This window comes from Atractosteus spatula, chromosome 3, assembly GCF_055471065.1.
Source record: "Atractosteus spatula isolate fAtrSpa1 chromosome 3, fAtrSpa1.hap1, whole genome shotgun sequence".
Classification (NCBI taxonomy): domain Eukaryota; kingdom Metazoa; phylum Chordata; class Actinopteri; order Semionotiformes; family Lepisosteidae; genus Atractosteus; species Atractosteus spatula.
In genome coordinates, this window is record NC_142708.1 from 4,951,152 (window position 1) to 4,978,884 (window position 27,733).

Genomic DNA, 27,733 nt, shown 5'->3' on the forward strand with positions numbered 1-27,733 from the left:
CTATTCAGACACCGAGAGAGAGAAAAAAGAAAACCGCTCTAAGAGCGAAGAAAAAGAAAGAAAAGAACGAAAAACAATGCGCTGCGTAAACGTGGAGAAAAATAGTGCTCTTTGGGGAGCGGAGAAAGATGCCTGAGTTGTAAAAGCTCTTGGTGAAAATCCCACTCAACATCCGTGCAGCCGCGTGAGGAATTCTTACAGCTGAGCCGAAATCGGACTCAGCTGCAGTCGCTAATGCAAGCGCCGCATTCTCAAGCAGCTCTGGAAGAGTAAAAAGTAATAATGGCGGGCTTACAGCGGAGCTTTTAGAGAAAAAAAAATGTCATGCTGGGGCACAACAGGCTGCATTTTCAGAGATTACTTACTCCACCCACTTCTGAACCTTGTTTGAGAAGACCCATAGTACATACAGAGTGGAGAAAATTAGAGGATTGATGAGCCCAGGATAGCCAGGAGCCTGCTCTCTTCAGTAAATGGGAGGCAGTGATAAAGGGAGATTCCATTATTAGAGGTGTAGACAGTGCACAGGTGATAGCAATCTCATGAGGCGTGTTGCCTACCTGGTGTCCAATGCGTAGACAGCCTCCTGGCCAGAACTAGGATGGATCCAGTTGTTGTCTGTGTTGGAGCAACTGACTTGTTGAAAGAAATGACTGCAGGACACATCTATGAATGTGTCTTGTAAACTTCAGTTGTCTTATCAGGAATTACAGTATATTGGTGCAGAATGCAAGAGTAGTTAACATGTGGCGATAATGTTGGAAGAGATACAGTAAGAGGGGTTTGATGTATTTGTCTTTAGAAATCCATATAAGATGTACAGTATAATTTGTATACAGATGAGAGTTACTTGTGAATTAGAAGGTCACCAATATACAGTATCTGATTAATATACAGTATATGCAGAGGATTTGAGGAATATTTTAACTAGAAGAAGTGCTGTAGTGTTTACAGTTTGTTCCTTTTTCTTGATAGGTACTCTATCATGTGTTTTGTTTGTATGTCATGCTGTCTGATGGCAAGACTCATATTTTTTTTATTAAAAAAAAAGTTGCTCAGCAATCTATTTTTGGATTCAGAAGAGGATATATGCAATCTGAAGTGCTTTTGTAATTCATTGTACCCAAATGATTTTGTTTAGTTTTGTCAAATATTCAAAAGCTTATCACAAGCAGTAGTGGTATATCTGCTTGGATATGGATTACACATACAGTATATACAAAATGCTATGCCATCACCATGCAAGTGTTTGAAGCCGATAATAATTAGGAATTATTACTTACATGAATAAACATGATGCAGTTTATTTTTTCTATCAAGAGGGGATCAGTCTTTTTGCAAAAAAATCATACAAAAACTCTTCTAATTAGCCATCTGTCTGTATACAAATTAATTAACTTTTGCTTGCTTTTCAGATGTTAATGAATGTGAAAACGATCCCTGTAAAAATGGAGGGATTTGCACAGACATGGTTGCCAACTACTCCTGTGAATGCCCTGGAGAATTCATGGGAAGGAACTGTCAGTATAGTGAGTATTCCGATCCTTATTACTGCTGTTCATATTGGAAGTGATGCCGTAGTGAGATTCACGCCATATCAGAGCGGCAAGCTGAAACTTCTAGTCAAGAGAGAAAGTGATTTTCTACTGTCATCTTTAGGACCATGACAAAGGTCCCAGATTACAACAGCTGTGGCTTCTACTCCTCATGTGCTAACTAGGAGATTTGTCATCAAATTTGTTTGATGAGTACCTCAGGGTATCAGCTTTAATAATATGGTTACACAGTTTCTTCCAAAACGCCTCACATATTTATGAGTAAACTAATTTTGCACATGTTGATGTGTGTCCTTGGGTTCTGGAGTTTTTGAATGAGCCTGAAGTTGCTATTTGGGCTGTGTGGGTGATGTCAGTCATTTTCAGGTTTTTGAATACTGATCTGTGAAATAAGTATCTTTCATTCATTTATAATGGCTATTCCAGTTATCATTGTTTATATGGGAGCAGTGGTTAGAATTCTGGGTAGCTGTAGGTTCAAATCACAGGTGAGAGACTGCTGCTGTATTCTTGAGTAATATACTGTACTTCACTCAGAATGCTCCAGTAAGATACCCATCTGTGTAAAAGAGTACATACTTACGTACTGTAAGTCACTTTGGATGAATGTATTAGCCAAATAAGAAAGTTATCATAATTGTAATTCTATCACACATAGTCTTTGATGATTAGAATTGAACTACAGTAGACAGGATATTCCAAGATGTAAACAAGAGTACCTGTACATGACATAGTATGTTTAATTTTTTTCAGGAGACTATTGATAAAGTAAATTATGAAAGATTAAATCTCACATTGCAGACAGTAAGCATTCAATGTATTGCATTTCTTTGGACTGAGAACTAGTGATAAGGGGTGAATGCTCAAGTTGAGATGACATGCTGTAATTATAGGACTACCATCGAAAACTATATTAGGATAACCAGTCTTCATATATCAATGATATAGGCTTTGTTATAGCTGATAAACAAGCCCATAGCTGATACCACAATAGGAAGATTAGCAAGTGAAGCTGTACAGAAAATTAAAAAATCACAATGTACAATATGTTGTGTTTGTGTAGAGTTTTTTTTACACAGTTGGTGATCTACACTTGTAAATCAGCAGATACAAAACAGAATGGTTATATATATAAAATTTCAAAATGCAATATTGGTCATCATATTACAAAAGGACGTTGTTGCTTTGAAATCAGTGCAGAGGAACATTGATCAATGGCTTGATTTCATTTGTGACCTTCTTATGTGCTTGTTATCAAAAATAATAAAATGTTAAGGTGACATAAATTATTTAATTTTGCTTCCGATAGTGCAAACATCTAGATATAAGAATAATTCAGATAGAACTTAAAGTAAGGAAGTCCTGGGAATTTGTTAAAAGCGGAAGAAATTCAGTAATCTCACAGACATAGACTACGTAAGCAAATAAATATTTTATGTTTTGCCAGGAGATGTACTGTTGTGCATTACTTGTGAAAAATGAGCCAGCAAGAAGTAAGAAAAGCTGTTTTTTCCTAAACGTACTACATTCACAATAAATAATAATATTACATTTTTAATAATTAATATTAAAAGAAATTGCAAAACCTAAGAATGATTACTCAAACTGCTGTGTGGCAACTGTTGAATAGTTGAAAATAAATGCTTTTATTTTACTGGACCTTCTGTTTTGAAAGATAGTGCTGTATTAATGATATTGGTATTAAGATGTTTAGATGTTTCAGGTAATCTTTGCAAGTTTTCACTTCACAGAAAAGTAGCTTTCAGATTAAGGTTGTTAATATCGTGTCAGTTCTAGCAAACATGCCCAATTCGCACATGATTAAAAAGACAGAGGGCGCCAGAGTTTGAAATTACACAGGAGATCCCGATATCCTGTAAGAGAAACAGAGGACATCTGTGAAAATTTATTAGGGACTAAAAGAAATGCACGATTCACTTAGGGTCAAATTTCAACAGTCAATAAAAATTCCAAAATCTTAACATCTCATCATTTTAATGTGATGAGTTAAAAGCCCGATTTACACAAACTCTTGTCTACAGAAGCTTAGAATACCAGGCGATTTCTTATTTTTGCAATACAGAGATAAAATACCATGAGGGCAAAGAAAAGCAATTACACAGATAGTTTGTTATTCATGCTGAACGGCAGTTATACACATGTTTTATTTTTTATTCTTTAAAGTGCTCCATTGTTACAGCCTTGGCTTGCACCTGAAAAAAGGCAAGTAAACATTTTATAAACAAATTAATTTGGGCATCAATCTTCATGAACTGCTCAGTATCGGCCATTCAGCAATGTTCCTTCAGAACAAGACAGCTGTCACTGGGAGATGAAGGAATTCTCAAAACTGATTGTGCTGCCATTTTCCACTGTCTCAAATTTGATTGTAATTGCTGTATACAACAAAATGTTCATTATATTGAATTTCATGCTGGCAGTTCAATTAGACGCCTGTGACCCTTGAGACGTGGTCAGAAAAACACGAAATACTACTTCCACTGATAGTCATCATACTCTCGTACAAGCAGTTCTGCTTGTGAAACTCTGATCAACACATTGAGAGTTCATCAGCAAATTTCTGTTCAAGGCAAATGAAATAGTGTATAAATTCCCTCAGATTAGTCCCTTAGTATTCCCATAAACAGTACAAACTTACCCTAATATTTCTCTCATCATAACTGCCTTTCATAATCCCTGCTTTCTGAACTATGGGGGAGTAGGTGAGCTAGTATTTAAAATTTTAGAGCTTTTCATTGCTTTAATCCATATATACTGTGTGTCCATTACAGTGTTTACCAAGATGATTTTTATATTATCTTATTTTCAGAAGTCAGCTATAATATGGTTTGTTATATTTTGCATGTAATTTATAAGGAAGTATGTTTGCACACAAACAAGAAAAGTTTTTTAGACCACAAAATATTTTTTGTTGTTTCTTACAATCCAGTTAATTCATGTTATGACTGTCATAACAGACCATGATGAATAGTTCAATTTAAGATTAAGATTACAGTGAGACTTATTTTGATGTTTTTAAGCAGATTGCATTATACAATTAGGAAAACTTTGTGTTATATGCTTTCTTTCATTCATGCTTCATTGGGGGTTGAGTGCATGAACAGATGTGGAGATCACAATAATATTACATATGGGTGGCATGGGCTCTGGCCTTAATTTCTAATTGGGGTAATGTGTTTGCCTTGGTTTTCTCAGGTGTTTTGGTTTCTTGCTGCCTTCCAAAGTTATATTGCCTGGATTCATCTGTCTAAATTCCTTGTGCGTGTTGGTATGCCTGCAATTGCCTTGTGTCCAGTCCAGGGTGTTATCATGCTTTTTGCCCTAAATTTGTGGGATAGACTCCAGTTTCTGCAAACCTTTCCAGTAATAACTAGAAGTGATAATGGATAAATTACATAATTCTGTTCCAAACATTTTTATATAGGGCTTTCATATCTAGATATACATACCAGAGATAAAATGTAAACTATGGCTTAATTTCAGTTTATTTTGGCTGGTGTGAAGTGTCAAAATATTGGCTTTGGTACGTGACAGGCCTAAAATTCACCTGCAAGCTGTCTAAGCTCTTTGTTTATGGAAATAGCAGCATAGTCTAAAGCCTTAAGTCTTTAAGCCCCATAGCATAAAATGAGACTATAGTTGTATTCTGCAGGACTTGAGGGAAATCAAACTCCCTCCAGCATGAAACCAGTTTAGCAGTTTCAGTACATAAGGTTGTGTGGTCCATATGGTCAGAGATGCTTCTGAGATGGTGGTTGAAATCCAAGGTCCAATCAGACATGATATACCTGTACCCAAAATATTGATTTAATGATCAATATTTTTTTTCCTTTCTGGGCTAGTGCCCACCAAATCTTTTCAGTTCTTAATTTGTACTTCATATGAAATTTCTAATAACTATTTTAATTGTATAATGTTTTATATTAACTTGTCCTGAATTGATTGATGACATTTTTGTTAAACTCTGAGGTAATTTACATCTAAAATAAGACTGTGGAATTGAAGTTGATTGTCCTCACCACAGCACTCAGGATTTGTAATAGCTTTACAGAACTAAGTAATCTTGGCTCATAATGAATGCACATATAAGCTTTTACCTTGAAGGCAGTAACAACATTTGTAACAAGGTTTAGGATTATTTAAAAGCATTTTGAATAATTCTTAGTTAATGCTGAATTTCTTAAAGGCACTTAATAATAAATGGCACCTCACTTCAAAGAAGTGCCTAACTCATTTTTTTTTTTTTTTGCAGCTGGAATAGGGTATTTTACATTTGCTGCTGTTCAAAAGTTTACCTATAGAAACCTTGAAAAATGAATACATACTGTATATTTCTGAGCAAAACTCCTAGACATTTTAGATTCAACCAGCAGCTGAAAGATATGCATGTTGTATGTTCTCAAGACCTTGGCTAATGTTTTCTACTATTACTGTATAACAGCATTGGCTTTTATTAATATAATTGTGTGTGGTTGAGAAGAAACCAGGTTTGTAATTTAATAATCTTGACTTCACATCAATAAAAATCCTAAAAAAACATGATCACAGCAATTCAAGGTCAACTATATATGAACAACGAAGTTTTATAAGAAGCAATCCATCACATTTATAATCCAATCTAATTGACACACTCTCTGCTATTCTTCATCATTGATATTATTTGCTCTTCTCTACACACCCAGAAAGCTAACAGGCTACTCTGTGTTGCAAAGTCATCCATCCATTTTCTAACCCATACAGTGTTATGGGGGAGCCGAAGCCTATACTGGCAAGCAACAGGTACAAGGCAGAATACACCCTAGAGGGGACACCAGTACATCACAGGGCAGACGCATACATGCACACACTGACACTAGAGCCAATTTTCACACTAGAGCAGCAATTCCAACATGTGCCAATGTGCCGCCTCTTAGAATGTTATCAGAACATTTAATTCTGCATGCAGACAGGAAGGCATGGAGAGAGAAGAGTACAGCATTGAAAAATGCGTGATGTCTTAGCACAACTGTGCATACATTTGTATGATTTAATTATTAAACAGCAGCATGGTGATGCAGTGGTTAGTATTGCTGCCTCACAGGGCTGCAGCCCTGGGTTCAATCCCATATGTTTGAAAATCTTCATTATGATGGAAGTAAGAACAACTGGTTTATAGTCATTAAGACAAGCTATTTTGTCCTTCTTTAGTACAGGGACAATAATGGAGGATTTAACGCAGGCAGGAATCTTACACTGATCCAGACACTGATTAAATGTGTCAGTGATCACCAGGGCTCACTGCTCTCCACAATGCTTCAATGTAGCAAGGGAGACCAGGTCAGGTCCAGCAGCTTTCCTGCAGTCCTGCCTTGGAAAGAGCTTCTGAACTTCCCGTTCTTTTATAATTAGAGGAGGCTGAAGAGGAGAGGAGCAAAGTGAGAGCTCCATGTGTGCTAGTTGGGGGTGAAGGGAAGAGGAAAACAAAGAGTCTGAGGAGGTCTTCTGAATCCATGAGCTACAGTATGATCGTCATTAAGGAGCCTCTGTTTTTCAAGCTTGCACTGAAAGCCATTCAGTTTGTCTGACAGAGGCGATTCAGCGATAACACGAGAGGTTTCTTTTTATAATTTGTGATCATCCTCCAGAGAATATTATTGTGTATTAGTCTTCATTCATATTTTTATTGGTTATTTGTATGGTAATAATCCAAGTAATAATACACAGACTCTTGAGCTAGGAGGTTGTATTGACACAACCTGTTTTGTTTTTTTTAATTTTCCAATCAGAGTTTGAGTTTTAGGCAGGATCTCTTTTTTATTTTGTCATTAGGTCATAGGCCTTTTTGGTGCATATATGTGTTTCACATAATTGCATTCTAAGCTGTAGTCAAAGTTTCATGTGAAACTCTAGTGTGTTGAGAGTATAAAAACATTGACATAATATGACGTAATACATGTACTGTAGTGCCAAGATGCAACAATAAAAACTCTATCCATGTATTTCATAACCCACTCTGTATCATTTGATGCCTTATCTGTATTTTTTTCATTTTTATTTCCCCTCTCTCACACTTCACTTGCAGTTTCTCTATCTTGTGGCAGACTGTTTATAGTTTCCATGCTTGCAGTCAAATTATAATATCAGCAGTAGGTCATCTTAATGGTGAAGTAAACCAGACAAAATAAAAACAATAGCTCGCTGCACATTTCACTGTCTGCTGCTCAGTACAAACCATGCACATCTATTTAAATTAGTAGGCCATGGTTTTCACTTACTGACACACTACTTTCATGTTTAATCTAGCTCCTTGCCCCTGTGTTACATACCGTGACTGCTGCAGCCCATATCTGCCGTTCCTGTCAGTGGTATCATTAATTCTACAGGGAATGCTGCACCACACATGTTGAATTAAGACCTTTAATTTGTCAAACACTAAGCAGAGGATGCCATCTACAACCACGGAAACCCTCACAAAGGTAATTGAAATCCATGAAATGATGCAGAAAAAATATTCTGACAAGCTGGAAATGAGAAAATAATGTACTACTGCTCACATCGCTTAAATCCCATAATGTTGCTGAAAGGAAATTATATGTTTTCCTTTGCTCTTGCTTTGAAAATACTTCTTCTTTAATGTGACTTCATCCATATGTATGGAGTCAAAATTACATGAACTGATTTAAAAGGGGTGTGACCCATATCAGGACAGTATGAAATTATTTGCTTCTAATAGAAAGTCAAAGCTTTCTCCTCCCCCATCTTCTGGACCTTATAGTTCAGTCCCTTGGCTGGTAATTAACCTATAGCTAGTGGGCGACAATCTCAATTTCAAAGTGGGTGGCTCACTTGATCATGTTGTTAATTCATACTGTACACTGCTGTCATAAGATTATTATACCTGCCTTATCTGCTTGCAGATACTGGATAATGTACAGAGCCTTGCTATATGTAATATATGTAAAACATAAGTATTTGCCTCCTTCCAATGATGTACTATTTTGTTAATTGTAAAAATTATGTACTGTACTGTGTACACAATTTAAAGTAAATGTTTTAATTAAAAGTTTGAATGCTAAAACTGATCACTTGTATTGGTGAAAAAAACTTAAATGCCAGCAAAAGCCACAAAGAAATACCAAAAGCACTTTGTGTGGGGTTGGCCACTGTATGATGTTATACAGTACTTACAGCAAGGAAAAGCAATTCGTTTGGAGGGATCGGCCGATCACATTGATAGCCAACATAATTACTATTACAAAATTATAGTGATCCTTCTGATTAAATGCAGTATGTTTGCAATCCATCTAAACGGTGATTTATGACTTCATGAAAAAAAAACAGGATGCATTCAGCTTTATATTATGGCCTTCATTAATTATTCTTACAGTTGGTGATTAACAGTTGTTTTTAATTAATTCATTTTTCCAATGCAGCAGTGCTTGATAGAATGCCTTTCATGTGTACTTGTGTTATTTGTAGGTATTTTGAGAGATGCAATGGCAAATCACTGTGCACTATTTATGGAGAAAATAGTTTTGCTTTCTGAGTTGGTTTCTTGGTTTATGTTTAGTCAAGGTGTATAAAACTAGTCATTTATAATCAACATGATAATCTTATTACTACATCATACATTTACGTTTGGTCTTGTATTTTTATGATAATACACTCCTCTTAATCAGTTAAGTAAAACTTTTAAAAGCATTTCTAAGTGGAATGACTGTGAGAAGCTCATGTAAACAGAGGACAACCAGGCCAACATACCGTGTATCACTAAATGTGGAAAAGATGTTCTTCAGGACATTTAATTGAGCACTGAGGTTTATGTTGGCATTACAGCAATGTTAACATTGCCCTTAAATCATAATGATACAGCTCTGAAAATAATGAATCAAACATAGATTCCAGTCACTTGACATAGATAAATGTTTATTTTTCAAATGGAATGTATGGTGTGGAGAAATAGTTTTACATCTGTCTACTATGAAGATTAACTTACAATAATACAGACCTTTACACAGTTTTCACAGTTTGTTTCTTTAAAGCCTGTAGTCATGACACTTTGAAGTAGCAAATACAGTATTTGTTATGTACAGTAATCACCTTTCTCTGCACACTCAAAGCAAAAAAACCCAAAAAAAATAATATGTCATGATTGCATAAGTGTTCAAACACTTTGTTGTGGCAAATATAAATTAATTAAGATGCACAATTTTTTTTAACAAGCCACACGGTTAGTTGAGTAGTCTATGTCAATACTGCATGCAGAAATTGTGGTTCCCTTGATTTCAGAAAACAAAATGATCGCTTTAGTCAAGTAATACATTATAAGTAAAAAATCCACAAAGACTAAGGAGGTTTCAAAACAATTTAGGGTTAAATTTGTAGAAAGACACAGACCAAGAGAAGCAAATAAAAAAAGATGCAAGCACACTGAATATCCCTGTGAGCATGGCGAAGGGAGAGGAACGTGTATCACACCCAAACTGTACTCAAACACTGCCTAGATCCGCATGTCCCTCCAAAGTGAGCAGTCAGGATAGGGATACTAACTGTGAGGCCAACAGCAACTTTGAAAAAGTTCAAAGAGTTCTCTGGATAAGGTGGAAGAAAATGTACGTAAGTCAAAGCTGGCCTTGTGGCAGACTGGAAAGAAGGAAGCCATTGCTGAAAAAAAAACACACACACATTGCCTGAAGTTTTCAACAAAGCATATACGTACAGTAAGTGATACTACAAGCAAGCCAACATTTGTTTTGTGGTCAAAATTAAAATATTTAGTCTAAATTCAAAATATTACATCAAGTGCTTACTTTACAGTGCATCACCCAGTCAGCACCTCCCTTTATGTCAAGCATGGTGGTGGCATTATGTTATGGACCTGCTTCTCAATAATGGAAGTAGCAAAGTACAGACAAGTAGAGCAAAATCTACACACCTAAAATTGACAGAAATGAAACTTTCAGCAAGACAGGGACTCAAAGCACAAAGCCAGAGTTACACTGGAGTGAGTTACAAGGAGAACTGGAATATCTTTGAATGGCCCAGTCAAAGTTCTAACTTGAATTTTATTGAAAAGCTGTGAGTAGACTTGAAAACTGCAATCCATAAGCAATCACCCAGCAACTTATAGAACCTGATAGAATCTGCCAAAACACATGAGCAAAAATATGCACATAGCCAAAGTACAAACTTGGTAGAGAAATACTGCTGTAAATGCTGCCAAATTATTGAGCTCACAGGTTTACTTGCATACTCACATTTTTACTTATATATTTATATAACAAATACTACGAGGGGGAAACTACAGGAAAGGTCAGAGATAATATGGAGGTAAGTGATTGTAATATACTGTAGCAAAGCAGTTACTTTAAGACATTAAAAAACACTTTTGTTGCACTGATTGCGTGTTAATGCTGTAGGGCTTTTTTTACAGTATTTACTAGTCAGACAGTTTACTAGTCATCTCTGACTAATTTGAAGACTAACCATATGCACTGTATCTCAAATCATAAGAGCAAACAGCACTTTGAAGCTGGCAGACAGGAGGTGTTCTCATGGTGTTAAAGAAAATAACGTACAGCTGCCATCCACCTAAGACACATATTGCCAAACAAATTTGCTTCACTCCAAGGTGTGAAAACAGACAACTTAGACATGGAAACTCAAGGTAGTACTGTTGGTCCCAGGACACCACCATCAGATACTATTCAGAAAAACAACAACAATCTGTACCAGCGACACTAAAATCACATTACAAAGTGAAGTGGTGGTTGTTGGAGACCATTCTCGGGAGTGAGGTACAGATGAAGGACCGTGAAATATCATCAGTATCTTGTCTTTATGGAATTGAAGTGGCGCTCATCCCAGCAAAGACTTCTAGCTTCAAGCAAAGGCAGGTGAAGACCAGTTGTTCTTGTTAGGACAACAGGCATTTCTCAGTTGCAAGAGAAACTCTGCAAGTGATGAAAGAAAAAAAATGTCTCCAAGGGGGAAAAAAAACATAAAAAAGGGTAATTAAGTGCTCCTGCCTTAATTTACTTAAAAGCTTGAAGAACCAAATACCAAAATGGAAGGTACTGTACTATATTAGCAGTAGATTATGATGAACTGTAACTGGAATCACTGAAGCATGGCTAATGGAGAGATTACGCAGCATTTCAATAAGACAAGAAAGATGGAAAAGGTGGAGGTCTGGCACTATAAACCAGTGAGAGCTTTCAGTTACAGAAAGTTAAGCTAAATCAAGCTACTCTAGTTGTGAAATTTGATTGGTCAGGTTTATAATTATTTTATTATAAGGTTTGGTTATGAAACCTTAAAAGGGTATAAAGTTAGGAATACAGTATGTTACAGAGTACCAAATTCTGAGATCTGTTATAACACAGATTTACATAATGACATCATGAATGCATCTTTAAAGGAATGTGAGTAAATTTGCTCACAGATTGGCTGTGTGCTGAAATGGTAGACAAGGCTAACGACTGCTGACTTTATCAAAGTGACTACCAGAGGGAATATTCATGCTGATCCAGTCTTTCAAGCAATCAACATAAAGTAAGAAAAACAGAGGTGAGAAAACCATTAGGGGCAGGTAGATTCCCAAACAAAGGCTTAAATTTCTGGAAAGCAATGAAGAAATGAGAGAGAGAATAAGAGAAGTGGACAGGGACAGGATACAGTAGGTACTGTATGGTAAAGATAAGGCACAGAATGGATGGAAACAGTTTAAGGATATTCTTCTTGAAGCACTGGAATGGATTCATCCCCAGAGTAGGTAAATCAAAGGTCAGGAGCAGCAATCCAAAGAGGTAGAAAAAGATTTAATATATCACTTAATGAAATATGAATAAAAAGAAAAGAAACCTAGTTAACCAAAAATAATACAATAAATTGCAAAACTAGGTTAAAAGGGATGTTTGAAAAGCTAAGAAAGAGAAAAAGGATATTGTAAGGGAAGCTGTTTATTTTTCAGTATTACGCCAGCAAAGTAACTGTAAAACAGTAACAAATATTTGAAATGATCTAAAGTATTTCTGTCTACTGTCTCTTTTTAGTCTATAAAACGGTTGTTAGGAGAATTTGTTTTGTTTGTTACAATCCCTGTGGTGAGTAAATAAACAAAGCGCAGCTCTTTCTTGGTAAGTTCATGTTATGTGGTCCCACAGCATCAACATAATTTAGTTGAATAGATTATCAAGCAAAAAACTCACTTAGCTTTCCTAATGTGATAATCCATGCAAAACTGTTTATTGTTTATTGTTTTATTATTTTAAAACTGAAAACAACACTGTATCTCAAATCTGACTTTTATAAAGAGCTGTTTATTTGTTCTATTAATACTGTTAATGCTTGAAAGAAACAATATCCTTAATGTTCTTTCAGTTTATTTAGAACTGATACAGATGCAGCCATTCAAAATGCATGGTACAAACCCGTACTGCACACAACTACCCACAAGCCACCATGGCATACCGCCGTACGTGATTGGCGGGCCAAAATGACCGACAGGGGCACTAGTGGTGCATTGGTCATTAGTGAAAAGATAATCATTTAATCTCTTTACTGTGCATGTTTTAATCCGCTTAGTATTGAATATTTATATGGAATTTTACAGCTAAAGGAAAATTTTAGTAGCTGAGCATAAAAAAAAGAGGAGCATAACGCATCTGATGGTCATAAACTATATTAATTTAGGAACATAAACATATTATGTAAACTGTATGTGGCTGGTATTGGTATTTTAAAGAAAAAATACACCCAGGTATTCCACTTTCTCCCTAAACATTTTAAGTATCAAAGTCATACATGTGGCTATTTCGGAAACGTTTTTACGTGCTCCTTCTGACCATATTAAGTTTAAAGTATATACTGTACTTTGTGAAAAGTGATAGTTTTCACCTTTTCTGTGAATTCGCTCATTATTGGCGTAAACAAAAGCATACTTTTAGAATTTAAAATAACAGGGAATATAATATGGAATCGCGTACCTAAAGAAATTAATAACGATATAATTATATTCATATTGTAACGCTTACGGCCGACAGGTACTGTGTAAGAGCCGGCGTACCAGAGCAGGTGACGTCACCGCCCTTCCCTGTGATAGCAGGACTACAGCTACTGGGCTGAGAGAGATCTCTCTTTAGCTCACGGGGCTAGGTCGCTGCAGAGAGACGCGGAAGTCCCGGGTTCGAGCCCCGGACAGTGTGGGGCCGACCTGATGCGGCAAGGGCGCCCGCCTGAGCCCCCGTTGCGTTACAATATACTATAGCACAAACAGTAGTATAAGACTTTATATTGATATGTGTACGGCTGTTTCACTATCACTAGTCATTTATTAATAACAACGAATAATTTCAAACTGCTACTGATATTATTACTGACAATAAATATTACCGACACTATATTGTCATTACAAACATGTATGCCATATGGTGTACGTGTTACTGAAGCTGAAAGTTTAGCCTTTGTCATTAATGTAACCACTAAATAAAGACATATAGAAATCCCTGTTTTACAAACTGTATATGGCTGGTATTGGTATTTTAAAGAAAAAATACACTCTAGTATTCCACTTTCTCCTTAAACATTTTTATGATAGCAAGTGAAACGCGATACGGCCTCGAACAGCAAGTACAGGAGTGGAAGATGCGCCTTGAACGATTCGGGATGAAATTGAACATCAAGAAGACGGAGTACCTGGAATGCGGTGATCAAACCGATGGCACAATCGCAGCTGGTGGGGTCCAACTGAACAAAGTGACACAGTTCAAGTACCTAGGCTCATGTGTCAACTCCGACTGCACTACCCTCCAAGACGCCAAGACGCGAGTCAGCGCCGCTTGGATGAAATGGCGGCAGGTCACTGGAGTACTGTGCGATAAGAAGATCCCTTTGCGCCTAAAATCCAAAGTCTACCGCTCAGTGGTCAGACCAGTGGCCCTACACGGAACTGAATGCTGGCCAACGACAAAGAAACATGAACAGGCACTCCATACGATGGAAATGAAGATGCTGCAATGGACCCTCGGCTTGACAAGATTAGACCATGTCATGAATGAAGAGGTGCGAAAAATACTCAAAGTCGCCCCAGTCACTGAGAAAATGAGGGAATCGCGCCTCTGATGGTATGGACACGTGCTCCGCAGCAACGACACATCAATGGCAAGACCGCCCTCGAATTGAATGCGGAAGGCTGCCGGCCCCGTGGACGACCATTTACACGCTGGCTGGATCGGCTGAAAGACGACATGCGCCTCGCAAAAGTCACCTGCCGAGACGCCGCAAACTGTACGAAGTGGAAAAATCGGTGCAAACAAGCAGCCCCCACATAAGTGGGAAAATGCGAAGAAGAAGATTGCTTTTCTTTTACTTATTTTAGATAACTAAAGGAACAAAATGATAATTTTACACTTCTGTGTCTTTTATCAGGTTTTTTATTTTCTCAATCCGACAAAAATAATTCATTTTCAAAGACAAATCTAATCTATGTATAGCTGTAATTTAATTTGCAAAAAACACTACAGGATAAACTACAGATCAAAGGTAATCACAGCTCTACTGCAGAACACTGAGGTAAACAATTTGTTCATGTGTTACCTAATTACTACTATTAATTAACATGATGTTACCTGTGACATTGGAGAATTGTGCTTTGGTCAGTAGATTAAATATTAGTTATTGTGAGCATGAAATTCTGTTCCACAATCAGGAGGAGTAAATGATAACCGCATAGCTTAAATTATATGGCAATAAATATAAATGCCTGAATATGCTGGAAATTGTTTTTGAATTTTCCCTGAATTACATACATCTACAGTAGGTTGTCATATCTATAGTCATTTCTATATATTTGAGTCTGTCATAGCTATTTTAAAAATCTAAATTAATTCACTACCACATATTAAAGCATATTAGATTTTAAGATGCAGACCTAAATGCTAGCTTTCAAACAGGATAAATAAACAGCAATAAAGGTTTAAAAAAAACACTGATTAGACTTTATTGATGTTCCTGTAAACTCACTTGTCCTTATTAACTTAATTGCCAAGTTTTTCTAGCATAACGTATTTTATTTTGATTTGGAATTAATGCTAATGCTTGTCTGGTAAGGAACCATTGTTTAAATCAATGTTGAAGTTTGTTTTGACATTTTCAGTCTGCTAAATAGTTATTGCTGAAGTATACTGTAGATGACAAACCACGTTGATGCTGAAAGGCTTATAAAAAGGAACCTCTTAAAAAGTTCAGGCAGGAGAGCTTGTGATTTTGATCCCTTTGAGAAAGGGAGACCCTCTCAGTTATACCACCCTAACTGAGAAAATGTTGTGTCCTATCAGGAAGGGGCAATCATATTGACTTACTGATCAGTGTAAAAAAGCCGTAGTGTACCTTTCTTGATTCAACCAGTGACCTGGTGTAGATACCCTTGCTGAATTATTTTAACCACTGCACCCCCAGTATGAGCGTTAAGAGCCAAATCCAGAATTGAATTACACCTGAACCCATAATTTGTTAATTACACCACATTACACTTGAGCCCTTAATCAGCTAATTGCAGTCATTATGTACTTAACTGGTCTACTTGAACTCCCGAGTTTGAAAGTGGCTAATAATGTAAAAAGAACTATAAAAAGCCAGAGCAGTGTGAGAAATTGCACATAGACATGCCAAAAACATGTAAACTCTGAGGTACAGACCGTTCCCAAGTCCTATATCAAACTCTGAACCTAAGAGCTGTGAAGAAGAAATGCTAACTGTTATGCTTCTGTGTTGCTCTCCTTAACTGTATAGAAATAGACAGAACCTAAAAGAATGTTTGCAACTCACCACTTTGATTTACGTAAACGCAGCAGTTTTGTGGCTAACTGCAAAGATGTTTGTTTCACATTCCATTAACCATAGTGTACATGCTACTTCTTTTTGTAAAAAGTCATTTGGATTTGTGTTTGGAGAGCTAAATCAAATATACCCCTCGTATTCTGTGTTCTGTTTGGTGTGGCTATATGGTACAGTACATAAAACTGTGACCTGTTTGCTTCATGAGCTTGGGAATGGTGCAGATAGAGTGTCAAAGGACAATATTAGTACCATGAGCTGTGCTGGTTCTGCGAATGTGAGTATCAGATTCCATGAATGCAGTGCTGGTATACTTTCATGAAAGGAAAAAAAGGAAAGATTAAATTTACATGGTTGCTCTAAATCAAAATATTAATTCTTTTCACTTCCTGCAGGTTTAGTGTTTTCAGATCCATGCTATTGAGGCAATATATTGGTAGTTAGTATTTAAACTTAGGTGAAACTGTTTACCTAATTGTGAATGTATTTGTCTGATGCCGTTTACGTTTATTTTTACCTTAAATATGCACCCGTTTCTATAGCTGGGCATTTTACTGGAACAATTTGCGTACAGTAAATAACATTGCTCAAGGATACATCTGCAGTATCTCATCTGATCCAACAACCTTCCAGTTACAAGTGCAGAACACCAACCATTGTGTATTGCAACCCATAGCTCATGGTAGTTAATTATTGCACTTCCCAGTTTTCAAATAATGTAATTGCAGTGCATTTATTGTGTTCAGTATAAATGTATAAGTGAAATGAGGTTGCAGTAACATAATATTAATTTACAGTAATTGATGCTTTCAGTAGGAATGCTGAATCAATGCTGTAATGCTCTTGGGTCACAAATATTCTGTCATATTCTTAGTTTCTATTTCAACGACTCTTTTTAGTCTTACCATACCTTAGTTCATACCATGCATTTCATGCATAATCATACACTTATGATATATAGGCTGGGGCAATTTCAGTTCAGTGTGGTTCTAATTTATTTGTGTTAATCATTGAGCCCTGTGAGATAGATTTAGCTGTCATTTCAGTGCTCATAATCCATTAGTGATGTCACTTGTCATCAGGATGATATATGCTGTGAGGTCATTTTGCAGACACTGCACACATCTGTTACCTTGCATTGACTGAATGTGATGGAGGCTCATTAAAGAGAATACATCATCCTCATAGGTGAGAACTCTGCATTCAGGAAAAAAAGTTGAGATAAGTTGAGAAAAACGCAGGGCCCAGATGGGTTCCAAATGATCAAGATATGATTCAACATGCATGACTCAACTCAGTTTTCTTTTGCTGTCTGTATTATTTGAGCAAATGTCTTTTATTTCCCCTAAACTGGACTGTTTTTCAGGTTGGCGGGATTTACTGCAGTTCGTTAATGTTAATAACTACATCTCAGGTTACAAAATGCCATGTATGAGGATTTTCCTTTCTGTCTTCTGTATTCCTATTGAATGATGCATTCTTATGAAATTCCCACACCAGTAGCAATGATCATCACTAGAAAATTAAATGAATTTGATCTTATGGTCCTCATTTGTTCTGTATATCTTCTCTTAAGTGCCTTACTCCCCCTACAGTGGTACAAGAAGCAGATTTTCTTACCTGTACAGTAGGCCTATTATGCCACCCTTTCTCCCCCCAGCTACATATACAGTACATACTGTACACTCAGGTGCCCTGGCTGCTGTCTGAGATCCCAGTGTTGGAGCGGATCAGGAGTCACGCCCACAGTACTCAGGAGGGAGGTCGACACGCCCCTTCCTAGAATTGCCTTAACTTGGTCAGTCTTCAGCTTCTCTCTAGCAGATCCTACAATGTCCATAGCAGAGCTCTGACCAGATGGGTGTAACATGCGAATAATGTTTTACAGATACATTTGTCAGACAAATATGGGAAGTCTTCTTCTGTGAGCCATGCAAATGCAAAGATAATATATTATCCTTCTACTATGGTATATATATTTTAAAGAAAAAAATAAAACTTTAAAAGAAGTTTTTAAGACATCCTTCAAAAATACATACTGTACAAACATACACAGACAAATATTGTTTTAGAAATTCTGAAATAACTTGAAAAATAACTAAAATCACTGCTGTATTTAATATTTTAGGTTTAGAAATTCTTTTAGTTTTCAATTTACATACATTTACATTTACAAGATGAGAAAAAAATATACTTTTTCTGATGTCTTTACTAGTATGTGACAGCTTAACCTCTTGGCAGACGTTAATAAAAACTATTATTATGGCTCATACTGTACGTATGAACTAAAACTTTACAGCTTTGACAGCTGAGGTTTGAAGAGTGTGTTAGTAGTTTGCCTTATGAGTTTTTATATATTTCAGTAGGAAAACAAAGAATACACAAAAAGAACAGTGAACAGTGACAGATTAATTCTATATTAAAATAAGGACAGTAGTTTTGTAAATGTCAGCATTCATATAGTCAACTTGAAATAAACCTTGCACTGAGTCTTTATCATCACAATGCATTTAATCTCGTCTTCACCAAATTCTTCACTGCCATGAGCTTAATGTTATTCATTTGCATCTTTTAAGAAACTGCTTCCTCAGTTTATATAAACCATACAGTCCAGCTTCAGATCTCTGGATGTTGTTTTGATTTGTAAACATTTTACAAAAAAGAATATATATAGTCTCAAAATAAGATTGGAATTTGGAAGCTTTCATGTTCTATGTATCTGAGTTCAAATTCCATACACATGAACAAACAATTAAAAATCTAGTGTGTTTGTCTACTAAAAAGAAAAATCAATGTTCTCTGAAAATTTGGATGACTCGGTAATCCAGAGAAATCCAGAGAAGGCTGAAGAATGCTATTTCTCAATAATGTTTCAGTAAATGTGTACACTGTTAACTAATTTATTAATCTTATGTCTTCAGATGTTCATTGCCAAAATTTTATGACAACACTATCAATGAAATGGAAATACTGTATAAAGCTTATCTGTGAGCTCTCACTTAAAGAATTTAATGTCATCGGAATACAAAGTTTTGATAGTGAAGAAGTCATACAGTACATAAAGTTCAAAGCATATAATTTCTGACAGAGTTTGGATCGCAGTATTAAAAAGTGTATAAACAGTCCTGGATCTGAGTTCACACAAGCAAATTAAAGTGTCAAAAGTGTGAAAAATATGTAATTTCAATGAATGATATTAACATTTAGATGTTTTAATACAGTATGTGTACATTTGAAATAATCTGAAAGTGACTAATACATTTTTATTACTGCAATTGTATTTTTAAGAATCAACATTTTTTTTCATTTTTTTTTGTTTGTTTTAATCCACCACAGTTTTGGAGATTTTGGAGACACCAGTTGTTTGGACAATTAATCAAAAGAAAAACCTTATATTTAGTTTTAATTTTTATTTGGTTCAATCTGCTCATCTAAGGGAAGGAGACCTTGGCGGTACTGTAGGTATAAGGTCATTAAAATCTCAAGGGAGGGAATGTGGGGAAATTGTGTTAGACACTTGACGTGACGTGAAGTGATGACATGATTGGGGTTCCTCTCCAGAACCTCAGATAAAACTGCTGATAACTCATTTATGAGAATATAAGAAAGTTTACAAATGAGAGGAGGCCATTTGGCCCTTCATTACCCATGTGGTAGTTAATTGCTTATTGATCCAAGGATCTCATCCAGTTTTTATTCTACGAAGCCATGGTATTGGCTTGAAACACATGGCTGGGGAGCTTGTTCCATACCTCAGCAACAATTTGGGTAAAGAAGTGCCTCCTGTTCCTATAAATGCACATAGTTTCCACTAAGGTTTGTGTTTCTGTGTTCATTCTGAAGAAGGTCACTGTTTTGACTTTGACTGTGCCTTTGTGTATTTTGAATACTTGTATCAGGAGCTCTCATAATCTTCTCTGTTCATGACTAAAAGACTCAAAGACTACTACAGAAAGTCACTGCCATGGAAAGGCTTCCAGTGGCAAGAAAACTGAAGCCTTTTTTGCCATATGTGGATTAGGATATACAGTAGTGTGATTTGTCAGATTAACCTTTGTAGCAATGCACCTTTGCCTAAAGATGCTGGATTCCTGAGAAAGTCTGAATTAGTCCTGTTCTTCAGAAGGTTGTCTAAATGCATTCTGATTGCTAAGTGTGCTGCTTATACCAGTATCATTTGCGCCCACGTGAAAAACAGCAAACGGATCATTGCCTCCCAGGGACCTTTAAAAATAGCAGTTATCATAGTTCCAAAGAGACAGCAAATTGTTGCTGTCTCTTGGTCCTCGCTGCTAATTTCAGTTGAGTATCCCACAACCACCAATTCTCTTTTTTGTGATATACTGAAATAATATTTTTTTTGGTATATTGTTTGGAAAGTCTCCATTTGCTTCATTAATATGGCTGGAGAAACACAATCTTTTTAGCAGTGCTGCTTTAAAGTCAATACTTGAAACCAAAAGGGTGAGAGGTTGTCTCAGAGAGGTTACCAAACATTCTGGATTATTTGCATGCATACTGTAACTGTCACTGCTTTCAGAAAATTTACAATTTCAGCAGTGCCAGACAGCACATCTGTTGTTTGAAAATCGTTGCGCAAAAAACATTCTGCTTCCAAAAATAGGTATAATGTCACTGTTTCTAAGTTTACTTTTACAAAATAATAAAAGAAAGAAAGCCATGGCTTTCATTAGGGGACATTTTCCAATAGCAGTGAATGAGGCATGTGCACAATTCTGTTGACAGACTTTTTTAATATACCCTGTTTTTTTTTTCTGGTTGCATTACTGCAAAAAATGGTGAATCATTCCTCTTACTAAAGGTGAATAAAGAGTATTTCTCTTTAATAGTCGTGTCTTTCAGAGGAATCTAAAAATACAATATGAATTTCTACAGAACATTCTTTTTTTTTTAAAAAAGGACAGCCTTTTGGGAGAAGCAGAACCAGTGTTGTGGTCATGGCTCCTAATCTGTGGCTGGCTTCAGGGCTGACATTTCAGGAGGAGAAAATGATTTTTCAATGTGAAAGGCTTCTGCAGTGTTGTAGAGAATATACTCGAATTCTGAAGTAGGAAAGACCACCCAATGTCTTTTAGTTGTCTGCTTAATATGACAGCTACTGGTATTTGAACAGCCATACCAAAACAATACAGATTGTCTGATACAGTGTAATACAATACAAAATAAATATTGCTTTGGGCAGCTAAATTTCTCATGGGGTCTTAGTAAGGAAGAGGGAGGTAGAGCTGATTGCAAATTAAATTGTGCCTAAGTAGAGTCTACTTAGAATACGTACTGTGCTTAGTATATTTTCTGAACAGCACTTGCAGCCCCCCCAAAAAATGTATACCTTAATTATTGAAGCAGTTCACAAACATTGCCTAGGGGCAGTTTTAGGGTGGTCTCTGTGAAGAAGGTTACTGAACACGTTTTGACAATGAACCATACCACTTCCACCTTGGATCCTGTTTCATATATAATAATTTCTTCAAACAGCTCTGTAATCAGGCTTGTTATTACTGGAATTATTATTTCCTCTTTTCCATAGTGAAACCATTCTTGTATTTTTAAAACAAGGAACTCTAAAACTCCTGATGTAAATTCTGCTATTTATCCTATTAATCCTATTAATCTAAGTAACTACAGTATAAACTCAGTTCTAATTTGATTGTTTTGGCCAAGTTTTCTGAGTCTGTGTTTCTCAAATACAATACATTAAGAATCAGCTTTATATCTGTGAGACTTTTCAGCCTGGTGTTCTTAAATAGCACATTAGAGAAACAGCTCGTGTTGGAGTATTGAATGATCTCTTAATGGCTGCTGATTCAACATGCCTTTCCATCCTTGATTTACTTAATCTTTGTACTGCATTCAAAACTGTTGACATTGTTTTTTTCCTTAGCTGGTTGGAGGAGACTTGTTAAAGCTTGTTTAAAGATCTACTAATCTGAATTTGGCTTATTGTTCCACCTAGTCATGTACTGTATGGGGATGGCGGAGCTCAGTGACTAAGCCAGTTGCCTCAATAACGACAGCTTGAGCTTTCAAGTGCCTGCTGCAGTCATTGCTGATGTATCTTGAGGGAGGTACTGCACCACACTTGCTTCAGTCCACCCAGCTGTATAAGTGGGGACCAGCATTACTGGCGGGTATTCCCTGTGATGGGCTGACATCCTGTCTTGGGCTGTTGGGGGGAAGTCGTGCTCTCTAATTATATCTACTTAATTATACAGAAACCAGTCCCTGGAACTATACAGTATCTTTTACCTTTATGTATGTTATGTATGCTATAATATTTGTACAGGTAGTTCAGTTAAATCCTAATGATTGCGTCATTGGGGTGAAATATAGAGAGAGTATTTGGCATGACTTGCCCAGTTGAGGCAATAGTAACCTAGCACTGAGGATGAGTGCTAAAACCCTTCACAATTTTGCAAGGGTTGAGCTAGGAAGCTGGCTGCAAGGGTGTAGATTGAGAGGCAGGGAGGGTGTGAGAGAGATACACAAAGGGAAGTTGGGCTCCTGGGTGTGTAAGGGAGTGAAAGGGTGGAAGATTTATTATGGAACCTTTTTTCAAACTTCGGTTTGATTCCATGAAGATTTTTGTTTTATATTTCTGAACTTATTTTAACATTGTTGATGTTTCTAAAGTTTTTGTGATGGATTAGAGCAGCCATGGCCTATTCATCTTATGTCATTTATTAAAGAGGTTTATTCTTCTTGTTATTCTTCTTTTTTCTTATTGTTAGGATTTCAATATGTACAGTAATTGGCACTTAAAAGGGCCATACATTGCTTGCAGACTGATTTTTTTTCTGCTCTCATTTTGTGGGATTTAATTTAATTTAGATCCGATTGCAAAGACATGCTTGTTTTCTTCTCATTTTAGGGAATATTCTTTTTTCCTTACCATTAAAAATAATCAGTGGGTGTGTTGTTTTTAGATTTCCTTCTGATCTTAAAGGGGGCTGACAATCAGCACCTATTTTCAAGCTTACAATAAAGTGCAGGACTATAGAGAACCAACTTCTCTGATGGATCGGTTTTCTCTGCCTTAGGCACACGTCTTTGGCAAGACACCTCAGAAAAGCAGATTTATATTCTCTCCTTGAAAATACTTTCCTGCTTTCAGTTTGCCTAAGGCGAGATGACTTTAGGGCATTCTCAATCACTTAACCACCTACTAGCTTAGAAGAGTGAATACTGTGTTAGATGCCCAGTAACATACTGTTGGTCTGGGGCTTCTTACCGGAGCTGTGCAATTCACCAATGTTTCATTCTTTTTGAGCAAAACCTTTCAGTGAATCCAACTCATTTGATTACAGAATCATCCAGGTCAGTGAAGTAAATCGAGCCTAGAGGATCAAAGCAGGAAATTATTTAGTTCTAATCTCAGATCTTAGAGAATGAAGGGAGGAACTGAATAATATACAGTAAACATTAAAACTTTGTAAGTTGTCAAATTACTTAAAAAACATATAGCTCTCATATTAATTATGTATATTTGACAGTTGTATTGTACATGAAGAATATTGCTTGATGGTTGTTTCAGATGACTGTATTGAATTTCCAAAACTTCACTAAAATCAATAGTAAATATTGGAAATACCTAAAAGAGGAATGCATCATTTTGTCTCAGTTTGTAATTTGGACAATAAACACTGGACGTTTACAAAACTAGGAATACACAGTCGGTACACTGAACAACATCTTTTTTTTTTCCCCCAAACAAACCTGGTCTGCAAAGTTGGCAGCAGCCTGCAAAGTAGAGAGATAATTAGCAGCTAGCAGTTTAACTTTTCTGATTGAATTGTTGTTTTCATGAATAGGCGGGTGTGGATGTCACATGAAGACCCTTGTTTTTCAAGTGGAAATGTGTTTTACTGTACAGGTACTGTAGAAATTCGTGATATTATACATACTGTATGAGTTCAGCTCACATGTGAAAAATAACAGAGATGGTAACCTGCGCAAGTTCACACATAAAAATACAAATAGAAAATGGATGCTTCAGAGAAGTGTAGGAGAAACCTACACCTACATTCCCAATTATTTAAAATAATTAAATGTAAGATTCTTCATAGTATTAAAATTGTATTCATATCTGGGGATATGTACAGTATGTCTTTCCAGTCTGGCTGCATGCAAAGATGCATAACAAGATGCATTAAAGCAATACTTTGCTCTTGTGAATGTAAAAAAAAAATAGAAGTTTTTATGTTTTTGTACAACTTTAATTGTAGGTGCAATAAACTCATCTCCTATTATTATATCTTGCACTGAATTTAATCTCTGTAATTTTACTTATTTCCACTTATTTTCCCCTTTCAAGTTCAGTAAAACGCAGAATTATTTGATGCTAATCTACAGCAAACAGGTTTCCAGGAGCAGGCAAGTTCCAAATAGTGATGATAACATTATAAAGGTTTCTTGTTTTTAAGAAATATATTTCTATGTACTATTGAAAGTTTTATTAAAAAAAGACTTGTTAAAATATAGTTAACACTGAAAAAAGTCAATGTGTTATTCAGTTGGGCCCACCTGTTTACATTAAGCTTCTTAAAGAATAGTGTTCTTTGAGGCAGGAGCCTGGCAGTATAATAACATTTTGAGTGGGCTTTTTGTCCAACGTTCCCCCATGTGATTTAGAAATGATTAGAAACATCTACAGCACACAAAGAATAGCATTCTGTTGTTGGAGAAAAGGAAAGGTGGAGAAGTTTCCAAGAATCTTAGTTCTGTGAATCGTGAGAAATCTAGGGGGAGGATGGCAATATTCAGGTTTCAGTAAAAAAAAAACAAGCCATGTTGCAACACTGTGCTATTGTTTTGTATCCTTTACTATAGAATCTCAAGCCTTAAAAATCTAATCTATGGCAGTTAGTATACAATAAGTCCTTTTCACTTACTGTTTGTCTAAGTCATTTAATGGTCTACTGCTTCTCGCTCTCCTCCAAAAAAGGATAAGTAAACACATGGCCAAAACTGGTACTTTTATGAACATCACCAAGCAGTTAAAGATTCATTTTATGAATGGGTACAAATGGAGATGTCAGTGCTCTGTAAATAGTGATGTGTTTCATGAAAGAACACTATAATTGGTTTCACGAATTAACACTTTAATCAGAACTGAAGCAGTTCTGATTAAAACTTTGATCAGGTAGTATTTTTTCTGTATCTATATTGTAATTCTATGTCTCTATTAATCATTTTATCAAAGTCTGTTTTTTTTTGTTTCGCTGGAACTTTCATTGTGAATTTGCTGGTTGAGCAAAATGCAGTAGTTCAGCATATTCCTGAACTACCCAATGTTAAATCTGAGAATGCTGAAGAAATTTAGTTCCCAGAAAACACAACCAGTATGCTATAAATTAGCTTTTATCTTAATGGTTTTTGTCTTGTTTTTTACATTGTTTCAATGGTACCATTTTAATTATCTTCTTAACAACAAATACAAATACAAATGAAAGTTTATTCCATGCTGAAAAGAGAAGAAAGAAAATGCAACGTTTCAGCTGTGGAGCCCTCACACCCGAAGAAGGTGTTTTCTTTCTTCTCTTTTCAGCATGGAGTAAACCTATTACTTGTTCCTTTGCAGCCTGCGCAGGCTGACGCAGCTACAGTACCCACCTGAACTACAAATGAAAGTTTACCTGTTTAATAACATTAGTTTTAATTAATTCATTTTATTTAAAAGCACATTCAGAAAACTAAGTGCACAGTGCATACATAATAAACATAAAAGAATTAAAAAAGAGCAAAGGGCATTAGAATGTAGGGGAGTTACAATAAAGATAAGTCTATTTAGCCCATCTCACACATTTGCTAGGTAGTGTAAAAGCACAGTAAACTGACCCAATAAAATCATGAAAAATTGTATACCAAATAATACATCCAATAAGACTGTGTTAATATAATATTAATCCCAGTGGAATTCCAAGTGGTATACATACAGGAAGGGATCCAGTTCTATCACCAGTAAACTGCAGCCACACCTGGGTGAAATAAGGAAGCCATGATACTCCAGCAGCCACACTGTACTGTAGGTCAGGTGGAAACTGAGAACTTAAATTAAAATACCATTGAATATGGAGCAAATGTATCTGGGACGGGATTATAGAAGACCCGGTAGAGTGTAGCTAGCACTCAAAGATAAACAATGATTGACCACTGATATCTGAAAATCTGGTAAGATACCCTTGTGATGTTCCTAAACTCCAAAAGACAGTGTGGGATCAAAAGAAACACCAAGGCCTCCAATTTAAATTATTATTATTTTTTTACCTGCTGGTGAAATTATTGTTTTCCTCTTTTCTCTTGTTGTATTTTTTGCTGCCATTCCTAACTAGTTTTTTTTTGTAAATGGAATTTTGTCATTCTCTTTGAGAGTAACTTTTTTATTTATACTGTGCAGTAGATTGCTGTCAGGTTCAATTATGTGATTAACGGGTGATGATGCAAAGTCCGCTGATAGAATGAGTCAGGACAGATTATTAAGTGTAGACCAAAGGATTACTATTACTTTTGAGAAAAAAAATGTGCTGACTCTCTAGAAAAGTGTCTTCAACGGTAAGCAGCCAATGCATGCAGCCCCTCAGTGTGTTACACAATAACTTACTGTATATCTTCTCACAGACACAACTAGCAGGGCAGATCTTCAGCCAAGCTATCCTTACAAAGTGCTCTCTGCTAACAAGACATTTAATAGAAGATTCTGTAGCACTTTTCTTATTGCGTGGTTGCCAGATGTGTTTAAAATGAATTATTTACTGAAATAAAAAGACCTCCAGGTTATAACTGTAAATGGGACTATAAAAAATTATTTGATTTGTCTCTCGTTTCAAATGCATTCATATCATGGTGCCTAGTAAGCTGTAATTGGAAAATAAGATAGGAGGGTACTTAATACCCAGATGTGGATCATCAAAGCAGTGCTCAAGAATACCAGCAAATAGCCTCATCTATTTTTGAGTCTCTGCACTACTTTACCATATAGTAAACTGCCAATTGCTGTCTACTGTATATGATGCAATGCTCCATCCTTCTTTATTTAGGGTTTCTAGCTGTAATTTTACTTGTGTACTATTTGTATATATTGTTTCTGTGGTGAATTATTATTATTTTGTGCAGTTTACCAAATCAAATAATTGCATTTTTAATACATGTTTAAATAAATGCACTGTTTCTGTTTTTTTATTTTTTTTATTTTACAGATTCTGATTATGTAAAGCTTTAGCATTGTAAGTATTCTGTATTGGTGTAATTGTGAAGAATAAGAATCTTGTGACTCGTGCCTTCATGCCAGAGACTCAGAAAAATGACCTTGTCTGAATATTGTATTT

At 36.0% G+C, this 27,733-nt stretch overlaps 1 protein-coding gene across 2 annotated transcripts in view; it reads left to right on the plus strand.

Moving 5' to 3' along the window:
• Positions 1–27,733, plus strand: part of LOC148837292 (EGF-like repeat and discoidin I-like domain-containing protein 3) — a 253,166-nt gene that overhangs the window by 132,204 nt on the left and 93,229 nt on the right. For both annotated transcript variants that reach the window (XM_088910557.1, XM_088910556.1), the window contains exon 5: positions 1,416–1,529. In XM_088910557.1, the coding sequence (XP_088766683.1) occupies positions 1,416–1,529 (114 nt within the window). The remainder of the gene's footprint in view (positions 1–1,415; positions 1,530–27,733) is intronic.